This window comes from Phyllostomus discolor, chromosome 4 (assembly GCF_004126475.2).
Source record: "Phyllostomus discolor isolate MPI-MPIP mPhyDis1 chromosome 4, mPhyDis1.pri.v3, whole genome shotgun sequence".
NCBI lineage: Eukaryota > Metazoa > Chordata > Mammalia > Chiroptera > Phyllostomidae > Phyllostomus > Phyllostomus discolor.
This window is the reverse complement of record NC_040906.2, coordinates 140,547,910-140,564,702: the sequence shown is the minus strand read 5'-3', so window position 1 is coordinate 140,564,702 and position 16,793 is coordinate 140,547,910. Positions and strand designations below refer to the sequence as shown.

The window sequence follows — 16,793 nt, the reverse complement described above, 5'->3', positions numbered from 1 at the left end:
AAATGATAAAGGGACTTATCTAAGAAATAGAAGATGAAAAACTATGAACAGTAAAATAACAACAAACTCAGAACTATCAACAGCTGAACCTAAATAACAAAAACTAACAAGTAGAACAGGAACAGAATCACAGAAATGGAGGTCACATGGATGGTTATCAGTGGGGAGGGGGAGAATGGGGAAAAGGAATAAGAAGCATAATTCATAGGCATAAAATAGACAGGGGTAGGTTAAGATTAGTACAGGAAATAGAGAAGCCAAAGAACTTATTTGTACAACCCATGGATATGAACTAAGGGAGGGGAAATGCTGGAGGTTGGGGGGTTGTAGGGAAAAGGGTGGATAAAGGGGAGAAAAAAATTGAGACAACTGCAATAGCAAAATCAATAAAATATACTTTTTAAAAAACTTTATTTTCAAGCAGACCAAACAAACCAGAAATTGAGGAAATAAAAGCTAAGAAAAAAATAAAATGGTCTTCAAATGCAAAAAAGAAAAAGAAAAAAAGAAAAAACTTAAAGAGCCATGGAAGTCAGTGTTAACTTTTATGATGGATTATTGTGGTGAGATACACAGAATTTTGATCTACCAAGCACATGTTTTAGAACATTATAATGAAAAGAATGAGTCATACATAGAGATTAACTTTAAATCTCAGAGTTCTCAAAAAAGAAAGATTTTTCCTTGACAAACCCCAAAGCAGGATTTTTACAGAGCAATGAGATAAGGAACTTACTTTATAACTGTTCCTTTGGTGCCCCCTGCTGTTGTTAGCATGACTCTTGTAGTTAAGCTTACACGGAGATCATCTTGATCCAAACCCAGTAATTCAGCACAATATTCCAATGACTGAGTAGATTTATTCTTTAGATTACAGCCACCTAATGAAAATATATTTTAACTTGAAATTAATAAACATTACATTAGCCAGATTTTTGAGATCCGTTTCTTAGAAGTATACTTCCCTTACATAAAACTATGGAATAGACGAAGCTCTTTGTTAATATATTAAATACCTCTGAAGAAATATAATGCCTTATTATTAAAATTCATATATTCCAGAAAACTTCAAGTTTTTACACACATATACATTACCTAAAATGATATAATTCTGAAAAAAATGACCACCAATAATTCACTAATTTTATTTAAATACTTCTTTTTTACTATTTTGCAAAGTTTCTGACATACTTTACAGGAATTACATAAAGCTAATATAAGAAAACAGCTATTTGTTTTAAATGTTTTAAAAGGCAGAATACTATGAGATTTTCATGTTACTAGCCCCATTTCCAAAGAAGAATGTTTCTGAGTACTTAAAAACTATTTTGTTATAATAAATATTTTTGTTATGTGGAACTTAAAAAGCATAAAAAATCCCAATAGGTATTTTTTGCATTTCCATCATACAAAAATCTTCTCAGGAACAGTGTCTTCTAAAAATCTATTAGAGAATAAATTTTCTAATAAAATAATTATAAAAATATTCAGAGCATTTTCTGATTGTGAGGAAATGCCAAAATCGAGCTCTCTAGTGATAAAAAAATCAACTCTAATTAGAAAGAAACCATTTGGATCTACAGGAAGGGTCACAGAAGGATGAAGAATAATAAAATCTTAGCTATTAAAAAAACACCTTATAATTTAATTCTTTTGATTTATTGCCTCATTCTAACCCTCTCTTCTTGCTGCCCATTTTCTCTTCAACAGAAAAACATTTGAGAAGAAAAATATAAGATGATGTAAATATGTGCTATGTGTCTTTTGATCATTTAAGTGCTTTTCATACCAATTAGATCACGCCACCTTATGATCCTCTACATAATCTGCATGTTCTAGTTCAGGAAAATAGCATGAGGTGAAACACTTCTAGAAACACCTCCAAAATGTTCATTAAATATTCTAAACTTTTTTGGTGTTACTTAGAACTCTCACATGCTCCCATGGTGTAACAATGACATAGAGAAAATGAAACGTGTTTTTACACTAATTACATTTTCAAAATACACTTTAAAATCCCTCAAAAAACTAATAAATAATTAAATGCACACTAAGAACATACCTGGTTTTGCTTCTTTTTTCTCATTTTAAACTGGGAGTAGCCTGAATTTTTATTTTATTTATTCAAAAAAATACAATGTAATTACTGTATGTCAGACATAAGTTTTTACATCATTTTACAAATTATTTAACTCATTTATTCCTCTTTATAACATGAGATAGGGACTGCTGTCCCAGTATACAACTAAGGAAACTCAGACCTGGCGAAGTTCAGTTCCTGGCCAAAGTCACAAGGGCAGGTACTACAGGTGAACAGTCTGGTTCAAGAACATGTGCTATTAAACACTATACTGTGTTACATCTGATGTTACTGACTTCACAGCATCACAGGACATTACGTCTAAAAGTCATCAAGATGGTCTATTTAAATCTGCTCATTCATGGATCATGACACTTGGGAAGGTCAGTAACTAGGGGCTTTGAGGGACAATTACCTGAGTTATTAACACATGGGTAGAACCCAGCTCTCACATCTACGGTTTCATTAATAACCATTTTACTTAACTTGTGCACAGGTTGCACTTGTGTGTAAAATGGAGGTAATATCCCCTCCCCTACTTCATTAGCTTTATCAAATTTAGACTATAATTATGATGAAATACAGTATATAAAATGTTCTTTTTCTTTACTCGTATGCCCCTTCCCTACATGCATACTATTGCTAGATACTACACTTTAAAAGCACTTCTCATGGATTACTTCTTCATTACTTTACAAATGAAAAACCAAGGCTCAGAGCTTCTGGGATCTGATACCAAAGCCCATGTTATTGATTACAATATGAAATGATGCTTAAAATTTTCTTAACCCAGTGTAAGATTTTTTTAATGATAGATTTTCGAGAGAGAAAGGGGGAGAGAGAGACAGACAGACATCGACTTGCTGCTTCACCCATTTATGCATTCATTGGTTAATTCTTGTATGCACCTGACCAGGGATCAAACCCACAACAATCCTGGAGCACCAGGACAACATTCCAACCAAAACATCCACCCAGCCAGGGCCAGTGTAATATTTTTAAATAATGTATTTAGGTAGGAATCAACATTCTTCTTCTCTAAAGTGTCAGATTTTAGGCTTTAATGGCCATACAGTCTCTCTGTCACAACTACTCAACTCTGCCACTGTAGCACAAAAGCTGGGACAGATAAGACGTAAGTTGGTTGTGGCTATGTTCCAACCATACTGTATTCACAATAACAGGCAGCTGGTCAGATTGAGTCATGGGCCATATTTGGCAATCCCTGTATTCACAGAACAAACTTAAAAGTATATAAAAATTCTTATTCTTAATGTAAGACTAAACCACTACAGTTGAAAAGTTAATATCATGCATGCATTTAAATGCTCTTTTCAATTTGCATAAAGCTCAACCTATTTTCATTTTCCAGTAATAAAGTATATAGGCTTCTTTTGTGTGTTCAATTGCCCTAATTAACTGACCCAAATTTAAATTAATAAACCCCCAAAATGTCAAAATACCTTAACAGATGGTGAAGAATTATTCTATGCACTTATTAGGCAAGTATAATATCAGTTGAAAGATTTAACTGAATATGACCCTTGCAGTCAGTTACTTGCCCTTCATTCAATGAGTTCCTTCCTCATCAATATCACTAACTTCTTCAAAACAGAACTTATAATGACTAATGTAGAGCCTCCATTTGCATAATTCATCATGTAATACATATTCTAGAAACTCCAGGGTATTAACAAACCTGTGCACAGATTCAATTTACATATGACAAAGAAATGATAGAACTTCTAATCTTACTCCTCCTTAAAACAAAACAAAACAAAACAAAACAAACAAAAACCATGAGAAAACCTGAAGTGCTGCCGGCTTCTTCAAAATCAATATTTCCAAGGTGCAGGACACCAGCGACTACCCGGAACAGATCAAGCTTTTCTTCATCATCCAAACCAATCTTTTTCATGGCTGTGCACATTCTAATAAAATCTCCATGGTCATCTAACAGAGGATCTTTCAAGGAACCTGCCTTAAGGTACTATAAAATAAGAAGACATCAATTACCTCCACTTCACATTATTTAAGTATAGAAAAAAAATACAGGTCTACTGATGTACTGTATAACATGCAAAAATAAACTGAGTCAATGGAAAAACTTTAGTATTCTAACAATTCAAAAACTAAATAGCTAGGCAAAGTGTACACAGGATCTCTGCATAATTTCTTTTAACAGCATATGAATCTATAATTATCTCAAAAATTTCTGTCAAAGAATGAAATGGGATGTTTTCCAATTAAATTACAATATTAACTCTAAAGCAGTATAATGCTAAGACATTAGATAAAAACAAAAATTGAGTAAAAAGGATGGAATACCAGTGGTTAAAAGGAATCAACATAAACCACAGGTCAAAACAAACTGAGCAAAAAAATTGTAAAAAAATTTTTTAAATCTGACACTTAGCATTATATTCTTTTAAATCAACTGTCATCAACTGTACTAATATTCAACATTAGGAAATGGTGAACAAGCTAATAACAATTTTTATGGCCTGAGAATTATTTTTTAAACCTTTCTGTGTAAGTATATATGAGGTAGAATGTGTTAGTAAGCATCATGCTCACCTTAAGAATTTATACAATAACTGAAAACATTCCAGAAAAAAGAATGTTCTTTCTCTCCTAAAAGAACATGCAATCTAAGTATTCATTTTTTAGAACCTATAACACACTCAGGAAAAGGAAGAAAAAAGGTCTGTAAAACTAAACGGAGAGAAATAAAAGTTACTGGACACTGAAAGGTTGCACTAGGAATTTTCCAGAACTTCAGAATGAAGAAATAAAAGTAAACGTTAGGTAATACAGCGTGAAAAGTAATTGGCCATTAAAGATGCCTCTAGGAGATGTTTCTTTTCCTCCCAGTTTCCAGCACCTTCCCAGTTGAAGTTGTGACTGTCTTTCCACAAAATTCTTTAAAATGTTTAATGTTCATGTGAAATTTCTGGAAAACGTCTAGATAAAGAAATTTAATTTTATTCTTAAAAGGAGCAAAGGAAACATTCAGATGCAGCCAAAGTTAACAGAAAACACACAGCATGCAGAATTTTTAGTCTTATAATTGAATGGTTACTTCATTTAAAAACTGTTTCTAATAAAATATTAATGAATATATTGCTCTTATGGAAGACTAAAAATGCTGCATTCTCCTAAAAGTTATACACAGCTTACAGACACTCAAATGGAACAAGACAAGGGATGCTAATTAGTCAAAATGATCACCTCATCCTCCTGATAAAGACGACATAAAAAGTAATTTAACACATATTAATATATTGTTCACTTATATATTTTATACATCAACTCAGTAACATAAACATGATTCCTAACAAAGTATGCTGATACTAGGATCAGAAAGAGTCCATTCTCGTCACAGGAGAGCACCAAGAGTACATGCTACTCTTTAGAGAGTACAATCCAGTTTTCCTTTCCTCTTTACTCAGGTTAATCCATGCCAAAGGAAATGTCCCCATTATCTTGGTGGAAAGAATACAATTTCTATATTTTGATGATGCCTCATGAAAACATAGGTCCATGACAAAGAAAGATACCATAATAAATATTATTGTTACTTCTTAAAAGTTGCACCCATGGATGTAACAAACTGAAGCTTACAATTTGTAATTCAGGCATCTGTGTCTAAAATGATAAAATGTTAACTTAAAAATTAACTGCTTAGAATTCAAAATAATGAGAGTTTTCATATGCTTTATTTCTATGAATATAAAGAAGACATAATTCATCTCACTCATTTTGAAAGGAGTCAAAAGCCTCTGATACTCAAATGCAGGAACCTTGAAAACTGAGTATAATAAAAACTTGTTCAATTAAGAAGGGGAAAGGGGGGAAAGGGTAGGAAACTATACTTGAACAACAATTAAAATTAAAAACAAAAAAGAAGGGAAAAGGTCAAGTCAAGGAACATGTAAAAAGGACCCATGGACAAAGACAATGGGGGTGCGGAGGACTGAATGTGGGAGGTGGGGGATGGGTAGGGCAGGGGAGAGTAATGGGGGGAAAATGAGAACAACTGTGAATGAACAACAATAAACAAGTGAAAAAAATAAGTACTCAATGTCAATCTTTTAGTGAAATTAATAAAGACAGTATGACTAGTTCCTATAATTAATCCTGGCTTGTATTTTATAATTTAAGCTCCTTGAGTAGATATAATGTCACATATTACTTAAATATTATGTATTAAATTTATAAAGGTTGCAGATTTTTAGGTTAAGCATTTGTTTTTTTAAATAATATTTAATCATATAATTATACATAATTACTCTTACGAATGTAATAATTTAGTAAGACCTATATACAAAACTTTTTATAATATATTATAGAAATATGTTTTGAAGAGAAATACAACAATACATAAGCATCAACTCACAATAATGCTTACTCCACTTAGTGTCTACACAAAGCTCATTTCTGCCTTGGAGTAAGCAATGATAAAGGATATACTTTATACTTAATCCCGAGTGGGTAACATGAGAGTAAGTTTGAAAAATATCAGCAAACATGGCTCTGGCTGGTGTAGCTCAGTGGATTGAGCACGAGCTGCGAACCACACATCGCAGGTTCGATTCCCAGTCAGGTCACATGCCTAGGTTGCAGGCCATGGCCCCTAGCAACCGCACATTGATGTTTCTCCCTCCCTCCCTCTCTTTCTCTTTCTCTCCTTCTCTCTCTCTCTCTCCCCTCTCTAAAAATAAATAAATAAAATCTTTAAAAAATATATCAGTAAACAATAATTCTTAGGCAATTGACCACCCTCGTGCTGGGAAAAAACAAGAGGAGGGCAGTGTACTGAGGCCTGACCAAGCAGAACCAGAACCCACAGCATCTGCAGACACCAACACTAACACAGGCATAAAGTACTATACATACTCAAAGAGACTTGGATGAATCTTTAGTTGTTATAAAGTATAAGCCTAAAAGTAAGAAATATTATTTGGGCTCCAAAATAAAAAATATATCTTTAGACAAAAACTTTTTTGTATTAAAGATTTTAATTTAAAAAAATAGTCTACTATACCTCAGGACTTTTTCGGTTTTGTAAAATTTGTTTGTCGGTTTCTTTGTTAGCAAAGTATCTAGTGCAGCCTCTGTTTAAATACTATAACAAAGAAATGTAAAATATAATTAACAAATATCCTCTGGAAAATAATACAGAAGACAACACAACTTAGCAAATAGTGCTGATCATAAAGAATTTCTAAACATAACCTAAGCATCATTTAATTTCTCAATTCAAATAGGTACTTCTATATAAGCATTTCACTCCTACTAATCAAACCAGGGATGTGAAAAATCCCATTTCTTCAAGGTAAATTAAATTAAGTTTATGTTAAAGGATTAACATAAAAATCAATACCATAAAGCTTTTCTATATTTAAAGTACAATAATTTTAAATATTTCCACTATCAAATATCTTTATATGTAGTACAGATAATAATGAAAATCATCTTACTAAATATGTAAAGAGTCTCAAATAAGGAACAGAATGTGGTTTAATATTTCCAGTAATATTTTAAATCCTAACTAATTAACAAATATTATCCTTGATTTTTTTAATTTTTTGACTTTTAGAATCAGTTCTCTAAAATATGCCTTCCATATTTACTGAGAGTTAACGACTATACATAAATTACAGTACTTGCTATATGAACCTTCACAGTTATTCAAATAACAATTGCAGATTTTATCTCAAGGATTTACTTAGTTGCCCAGAAGCCTTTTAGAAGCCAAGAGCTTTTGAAATGTAGAACAAGGGAAGTAGCTAAGAAGAAAAGAATACTGCATTGGTTTCAAAGAGAATCTATTACCCACCTCTAAGGGAGGAAGGGGAGGGGGCAGGAAGAAAGTACACCAGGAACAAGAGGGAAAATTTTAAAAATCACCCCTCCCTCTCTTAAGTCAGGTCATTAGGTTTCCATGCATCATGGCATGAATTCCATCATATAGATATCAAGAAAAATTATAGTACTTTTGAGTTTTGGAGTAAATTAATATTTTAGATGATCAAAGCATCTATCTTTCCCTTTCCATTATAATGAAGTATTAAAATTGGTTAAAACCAGGAAATAGTATTAATGAGTTTTTTTCCTACCCCAGAATCTTTGGGAAGGGAGGAGGAATAATACTGGTTAACATTTTCAATTAACTATTTCAAAAATGATCTCTAGTATTTAGTAAGATAATTGTAGCTTAAATATAGAGCCCAAACATATGTTTTCTTTGCTAGCAAGAAGTTTATCCATCCACCCCAACTGTTTTATTATTTGGCTTTTGCACAGATGGACTTAATATTAAAATCTGGGAAAAATACTTATTTATTTCTACCTTTCTATAAAAAAAAAGTTGTAACTATTCTTGCCATCCATTCTCATTCTATCCAAGCTTTATGTTTAAGGATCTTTGAATGATTGTAACAAATGTTTCCATTAAATGTGCAAAAATATTTGAAAATGCTGAATAATCCAAGAATTTTAAACCTTTTATTTTACAAAATACATGGGTAGTTAATACAATTGTTCTTAAACACATGTATCTCTAGAATTCTTTACATACTAATTTGGATACAGCAGTGAGAAAAAAATACTTTGAAACTGTTCACCGTGCTGTAGGGGACTTCTTTGTCTTTACAACCTTATCTATAATTTCTGTAAAGTACAGAAAAGCCTGATGACATTATCAATGGACTTTCAAATCACTTTGAGGTATAACCATTTGGGGGAAGGAATACAAAGATGTATGTACACATACCTGGGAGGAATATCTGAGACAGCAGATGTGTCTGGGTGAAAAGTAATGTTGTTCCTCTAGTCTCCCTAACACACCTTCCTTATGAGAGAGGAAATCATGCCTCCCAGCTCAGACTGCAGAGACAGAAAACTCTGACCTGGTAAAGAATTTCAGTAGCTGCACTCTTAGGGTGCCCAAAGGCAGCATATTCTGAGACATGCAAAAACTATGCTCCTAAGACTCCTCGTTTTATCACTTTATCATTAACTCATTAAGAAAAAGCCACATCATCATTATTACATTTCATATTATTCACAGTAATTTATGTTCCTTTTCTAAAAATCATTGTAGAGATATGTCTCTTCTACCTTCATGAAGATAATATGGGTAGCTAACTGCAAATCCCTATTAATTTGGTGAGTTCTTTGGAGAGAAGGTTGGACATTTCAGAAATATATAAATAGATGCTGTTATAAAGCATTTTAAAACAATAAAATTTTAAAATCTCTAAGTACCCATTAAAAGAAACTAATAGAAAAAATAAAGAAAAGCTGGGCTGCAAACACAAACGTGCACACACTGAACAATTATATATATATAATTGTGTGTCATGTTTCTTAAATGGAAGATTCCTGTCCAAAGAGGACCATCAAAATTACCTGCAAAAGTTTATACAAACTACATTCCTAACCCCCACCCCACAACACCCATATATCCCTCACAGGGACACTACTTGCTAGCTAAGAATTTGTAAATTATGCGAACTATACCCTGTTTACACTTCTTGAAACTCAATTGGCTTGTGATTCTTGGCACTCATGATTTTCCCTGTGCTTCCCTTACAACTCCATTTGAGCTATCTTTCTTTGACAACTTGTATCTGATCATCCTCTGCTTTTCTACATTATGCAATCTCTCTGGACAATCTCATCTACTCACTGTCATAGTTTTAACTACCACCAGAGTAATGACACCTCTCAAGCCTGGAATTCTAGTACTGACACTTCAGATTAGTATAAATACCTGTCTTCTGAACATCTCTGATCAGATGGGCCAGAAGCTCCAAAACTGATCTCATCCTATATGATAAATCTTCCACCTGGCCCCAATATGGTATTTCCATCTACCCAGTTTCCCTAGTCAAACTTTGGAGAATTATTCCAAACTCTCCCTTCTCCCTATTATAGTCAGTCTCCATGTCCAATCAATATTATCTCCTAATATTTTGCACATCCCTGCAATCAATAAACCAAATTCAGGCACTAAGCAACTGTTACTTAAACCTATGGCCACAGGTTCCCAAGCAATTTACCCATGGTTGCCATTTCAATTCATCCCATCCTGTATCCCTTAAAGCCAACTTAATTTTAAAGCCAGAAGTAAGTATAAACCTGATGTCCAACCATCAACATAAAGCTCTTCAATAGCTCCTACAGAAGTCAGTCCAACCTCTCAAGCCTTACCTCCTACCATTTCCTGCCCCACTGTTTCTTGCCTGTCTTTGTTCATCTTTCTGCATCTAGCAGGAATACCCTTTGCACCTCTCCCCCTCTAGTTAACACTCCAAAATACTGCAGGATTCTGATCAAGCATCAGTTGTTCCAGTAAGCTATTCCAAAACCCACAGCATCCTACGCCCATCTCTTTTTAACGTTCCAACACATCAGTCAGACTCTGTGCATGTGTTTCACTTATCTTTTTAACCTTGGCACAATGTCTGGCACTCACTGGGCAAGTAATAAATATTTGTTGTTGAACTGAATTAAGGAAGATAATCATGGGTCCTTTATTAATATTAATCCAGTGGTCAAACTTTTTTTTTTACAAAAGTTAAAAGGTAACTTGAAAGTCAGCATTACAGAACTATTATAAATTTCTTACTGAGCTTAAACTGATAATGGGTTTAGCATTGACACTTTTTTCTGTCCTATTACATAATTCCCATATAGTATCAAAGTCAGCAGTAAATCCCAGATCTACTTAGTCCAGAAGACATTCTATCACATTACACTAAGTTTAATGTAAGTTACATAAAACTATCAAAATCCACTAAAATAAGTTTTATAATTGAAGGCAATTCAATTTGCAAATCTTGTATGAAATTTTTTTATCCAACCTACCCGAAAATTATCTGGGGAGCTCAAATGAAGTTTTTCCCTAATATCCTCAGAAGCACCAGCACACAACCTGTAAAAGATATGATAATTCCTTTCCTCTTTGCCTTGAACACAGATCCTAGATTTCTCAAGAAGATAATGTGAAACAAATCCTCCAACGACTGAGCTCTAAAAAACAAAACAGAGAGAAAACACATTTTTGCATTTCAGCCTTAAAGTATAACCTACAAATGTTAAAGTAGTTATCTCATCTAATAAATACCTGTCTGTCAAAAGGGTTGTAATTATATATCAAATGAAGGGGAAAAACAGATCATTAAATGTAAGTTTAAAGTGTTTATAGAGGTCACAGTGAACATATATATTCTGCCAGCTATCTAAAGTAACAGAGAGAAATTTAAAGAAATTTACCATGAGGTCAAGAACAGCATCAATTCTACCAAGACCCTTGTATTTTTCAAAAACCCTCCCAACCGTATCATCCCCAAACTCACTCTCACCTTTTCATTAAAATGTATTTCTACAAATTTTCCAAATCGACTGCTATTATTGTTGCGAACAGTCTTTGCATTTCCAAAGGCTTCTAAGAGTGGATTAGCTATTGAAAGAGAAATGAAAATATTCCATGAAAAATCATAAAGAAAATTTATAAAACAATATAGCTTTAAAAAGTTCTTAAAATATCAACAATAAAAACTCCCATGTAATGCCAAATCCCACAAATATTTACTGACTACCATTATATTCACATCTGATTAACATGCAAGATGGAAAATTACTTAAAATATATTAAAAATGCAAATTTTATAAAAAAGGTTAAATTTTAGGTCACCAGGTTACAAAATTTGTAACTCAACTTTTAAAATTAGTCCCTAAAAATGTTAAGATTTTCACAAGTATATCAGCCCTACTAGAGTAGTAATTATAATATAAAAAAACAGCAAACCTCTTGTGACAAATTACAAGCAACAAATTATTAGTTGACTTGTCTAAAATACTTTATACTGAATAAAACCTCCAGGTTTAACATTTTTACATGTACATCCAACAAAACAGTCTAGTCTATAGAATTACCTACAAAAGATTATCAGAACAATAATTTTCAAATCCCAATGAACAAATGTAAAATTTAACTGTTTTTATTTTATAATCAGACACATCACACGACTGCAAAAAGATTACCAGCCTCCACTCTTGCACTCACCAGAGTCTCAGCTGTAAACATACCAGTGTCAATCTTATTCTCATGTCCTCCATCAATCTCACAAATTGCTTCACAACGTCTACTGCTAGAATATTTTTTATGAAATCTTTTAAAGTCTATTTCTCTTATTCTACCCACAGCAGAAAACTTACCTAGTATCTGTGCCCTTTTAAAGATCACTCCTCTGTTTTTTCTTATTTTTCTCAAGATAAGTAAGAAAATATGTAAAGCCAAAAGAAATGTCAGCACATGTACCCTGTCTTTCAGATGGTCAAGAAAACTGATGCCCAGCAAGGTCAACTGACTTGTGGAAGGCCATATACCTGGCTACTGGCAAAAAGGGGACTTAATTGCAGGTTTCTCTGACCCCATACCAGTTTTAACTGAAAGATGGGGTACATGTTCGATCTTTAAATATATAAATAAAGTATCCAAAAATAAGATTAGGGCCTCTCCATCAGAAAATTATATTCATGCTATTAATGATGTAGTCACTCCCATCAAAAGATTTCTATGTCCTGCCAGTTAATATCTACTATCCTCTCATAAAGGGCATTAGAAACATTTGGAATAATACCTTCCAACATTTCTCAACAATACATCATGGAAGAAACCAGACTTATATTCAATTTTCAAGCAAGTTTGTACCTCAAGTAAACAAATCAGAATACTAATTAGTATTTTATTGAGTTAACCTGTAACTCAATTTGTTTTTTATTTATTTATTCAACATCAAAGGGTGATTTCCTCACTAAAGTGGGTATTTTACAATCTTCATACCTAGGTATGTCATAATATCACCATGAGAACTATAAGTAAAACTAACAATTTACATCAACAATATGAAAAACCTTATTGATGCATATTTTAAAAATGTTTATTAGCAAAATGCATGGACATGGAAGGCCCCTAATTCATTTCTGTTCTACTGAAATTTTTCATTAAATTGTCAAGGATGTTAAAAGATGCACTTAGTATATATAGCAGATAATTAAGATGCCTGGGTTTATATCTCACTTCCACAATTGATATGCCATATGACTTCACCAAATTACTTAAATTCTTTCTACCTCAGTTTCTTATCTGTAAAGTTGGGATAAAATAGTACCTACCTCATTCTGTTAAGATTTAAATTACACACAGATTTTAAGCAAACCAGACAATGCCCAATACATCCCATATATGTCAATATCATCAGTATTATTAAAACACTTACTGAGTGCCTAGTAGGGGACAATGAGGAAAGGGGAAGGAGGAAGAGTGTCCAGAACAGTCTAATGAACTACAAGGAAACCACCATGCCTACAGCATAAAAATTCTGAGGAAATATGACCCAATTAGACCAGAGGAGGTGATTATAGACCAGGGGAGGTGATTTTATGAATTTGGGCTTTATTTTGAGAATAATATGAAGCAGTTAAAGGGTTTAAAGCAAATGAGATCATTCCAACTTCTACACAAAGAGCACATTTAAAGGGAAATAATAATATTTGGCGATGTATAACACATGCCCATGTATAACATGCACCCACATTTTTGGCCCCAACTTTCAGGAAAATAATCTTTTGTTTTAATTTTTAATTCAGTTTTTTATTTATTTATATTTAGAAACAAAATCTATTATCATATTCCAGGTTATTATTTTTCATACAGATATCACTACTGCTTTCCAGAGTCACACTTTTAACACATAAGCATAAATTACAGAATTAAAAACATTTATATAGATATAGAATTATAACTACCCACGTATAATGCAAATCCTTATGTTGTCCCTCAAAAATTTGGGCAAAAAGTGCACATTATACACGGCAAAATACGGTTAAGTGGGGAGACCAGAAAGGAATTTATGATAGAGAAGAGTGGTGCAGATTCAATATGATGGTAAGCCTAGACCAGAAGTCTCCAAATTGGGATACAAGAAGGCTTTCGAAGGATATTCAGGCATTAGAGCTTCAGGATATCAATTTACAGATTCTTGTCTTCCAATTATACTCTTCTATTGAAATGATTTTGCAAAAACAAGTACCTCAATTCCAAATAAACTCTCTTGTTATCTCTTTTTTTAAAAAAACAGCAAGGTAAAAACAGAAGGCCAAAGAGTTTCCTGTATTTCTATCATTCATCCAACAGATATTTATGGAGTGTATGCTATGTATCAGGCACTATTCCAGAGGCCTGGAATATATAAAAATTCCTATCCTCCTAACCTCATTTACATTAGTGGAGGGGAGGGGGTAACAACAGACATTAAGTAAATTAGAACATGATATCTGAGCAAAGATTAGAAGACAGAGTCTTCTGGATCTCTAGGAGAACATTCCAGACCACTTAGAGTATTATCGTACATACCTAATGTAAAATAAGAATTTTTAAAATTAACAATACCTTCCACAATTCTATCATCAATATCTTGACCTGTTCCGTAGGATTCAGTCAGATATCTGTTTAAAATACAGGATATAAAAATTTAGATGACAATAATAATGCACACATTATAATTTTAATATTGTTTAACACATGTAAAATTTGAATCTGGATCAATGTAGTAACTGGTTATTTAAAAATTACAGATTTATATTTAAATATAATTATTCTGTTATAACTCTTTAAACATTTAAAATTCTATTTGGATTGACCTGAACATCTAAATCAGCATTGTTTTTTCAAAACTGTTTTGAGAAATAATCTGACTTTAACCAACTATTGAGTTTTAATATGCCACACATTTCACACAGGAATATCCATTTCTGCATGAGATCCCAAAGTCTTTTCTAATAGCCTAGTAATTCAGTCTTTATGGAGGTTAAAATACAGGGATCTGCCACTGAACAGCTAGGAAGTTACCACTTTCCATGCTGTTACAGCGCAGGATAAAACATGATAGAACTACTACTTGCCTGGCACATTTCAGAACAGAGTAACCTCGGATTTACAATATAAGTTTACACTATAAGTTTACAGTTTCTTAATTACTTGTTCATTTTCAGAGGTGTATATTAATCAGAGATTCGTTATGACCATTACATACAGGAGAGAAAGAAACTGAACTTAGAATTCCAAGAGTATTAGGAAGCATTCATATAACCAGAATTGTGTATGTGTAACAGGCAAAAACAAACTCAAATTGCTATCATATAAATAAGTCTAAACAGCATATATATTTGCATAAAAAAGCAAAATTGAATCAAGAGACTGACCATGCAGCAATCAACTAAGAAGTGTAACAACACAGAACAACACTGGCGAGAGAATTCAGAATGTACTCCCTGGTCCCAGCAGTAGCTTCAACGCTAGACTTAACATCCCCAAGGATATAAATTGAAAGTTTTAAGCTCTAAGAAGTATTTAAAATGCTATGATGTTAAACAAAGTACAGAGTTTAATTTGATAGCTACAAAAAGGATTTCCTGGGAGGAGGGTTGTGGGGAGGTAGAAATATGGCCAATCGTCATAAGCTTTATGTAGAAAAGGGTTTCAACCATACCAACAGCAGGGGAATATCGAGGAAAACCCACGAAGGTTGGATTTTGAAGGACTAACCAGCACTGACCTCCTCCAGTATCCTCAAGAGAATAAGGTCAGAAATTGTTTTCAATCTATGGCTTAGTTTCCACATAAGATGTCTGTTTTTTCAAAAGGGATAGAACCCCTTATTTTAAACTGTGTCATAAAACACACAAAGGAATTCAAAGTCAACCTGTTCAAATCAAACTCAGAGACATAGCTGTATCTTTGTTCATAACATATTCATAGCAGCACTATTCACAAGAGTCAAGAGGTGGAAGCAATCCAAGTGCCCATGCACAAAATGTGATAAATACATACTATGGAATATTATCCAGCCTTACTAAGGAAGGAAATTCTGATTCATGCTACAATATACATGATCCTTGAAGACATTATGCTAAGTGGAATAAGCCAGTCACAGAAAGGCAAACACTGTATGATTCACTTATATGAGAGGATCTAGAGCAATCAAAATCATAGAAGCAAAAAACAGAAAGGTGGTTGCCAAGGCAGAGGGTGGTTCCCTCTGCTGAGGCAGAGGGAAGTGAGAAACTGTTTAACAGGAATTGAGTTTCAGTATTGCAATATGAAGTTCTGGACATTGGCTGAAAAACAGTGTGAATTGAACACTACTGAACTGTACACTTAGAAATGGTTAATATGATAAATTCTGTTACATATTTTTACCTCAATAAAAATAAATGAACCTGTTGAAATTACTCTAGCTGAGCTAAGTATTCCTCACCTTAGAACAAATTTTGTATTTTCTGTTTTGCCAGCTCCTGATTCTCCAGATACGATGATAGACTGACTCATCTTGAGTACCTTCATGTCTCGAAAAGCCTTATCAGCTAGGATCAAAATAACATATTAATCATGGAGAATGAATTAAATATAGATTTAGTAAATGATAGATAATTCATTTATTATGAAAGAGAACTCACTCCTAAATAAATTATAAATGTGGGTTTACAGTTAGTAAAATTTTTAAATAAAATCATTCATAAGTATTAAAAACATTTCTAAAGTATTGACTTTAAATGGCTGGTTTATCAAAGTATTGCAGGTTCGATTCCCAGTCAGGGCACATGCCTGGGTTGCAGGCCATGACCCCCAGCAACCGCA

General features: G+C 33.0%; 1 protein-coding gene across 6 annotated transcripts in view; it reads right to left on the bottom strand.

Annotated features, from left to right (window-relative positions):
• Window positions 1–16,793, bottom strand: part of MYO6 (myosin VI) — a 162,007-nt gene that overhangs the window by 57,207 nt on the left and 88,007 nt on the right. For 5 of the 6 annotated variants that reach the window (XM_036024370.1, XM_036024371.1, XM_036024372.1 and 2 more), the window contains exons 6-12: window positions 16,414–16,519; window positions 14,547–14,602; window positions 11,455–11,552; window positions 10,958–11,122; window positions 7,128–7,208; window positions 3,890–4,070; window positions 737–881 (exon numbers count right to left, since the gene is read on the bottom strand). In XM_036024370.1, coding sequence (XP_035880263.1) covers window positions 737–881; window positions 3,890–4,070; window positions 7,128–7,208; window positions 10,958–11,122; window positions 11,455–11,552; window positions 14,547–14,602; window positions 16,414–16,519 — 832 coding nt within the window. Of the gene's footprint in view, window positions 1–736; window positions 882–3,889; window positions 4,071–5,311; window positions 5,321–7,127; window positions 7,209–10,957; window positions 11,123–11,454; window positions 11,553–14,546; window positions 14,603–16,413; window positions 16,520–16,793 lie in introns of all 6 variants that reach the window. The other variant, XM_036024369.1, reaches the window with a different exon arrangement.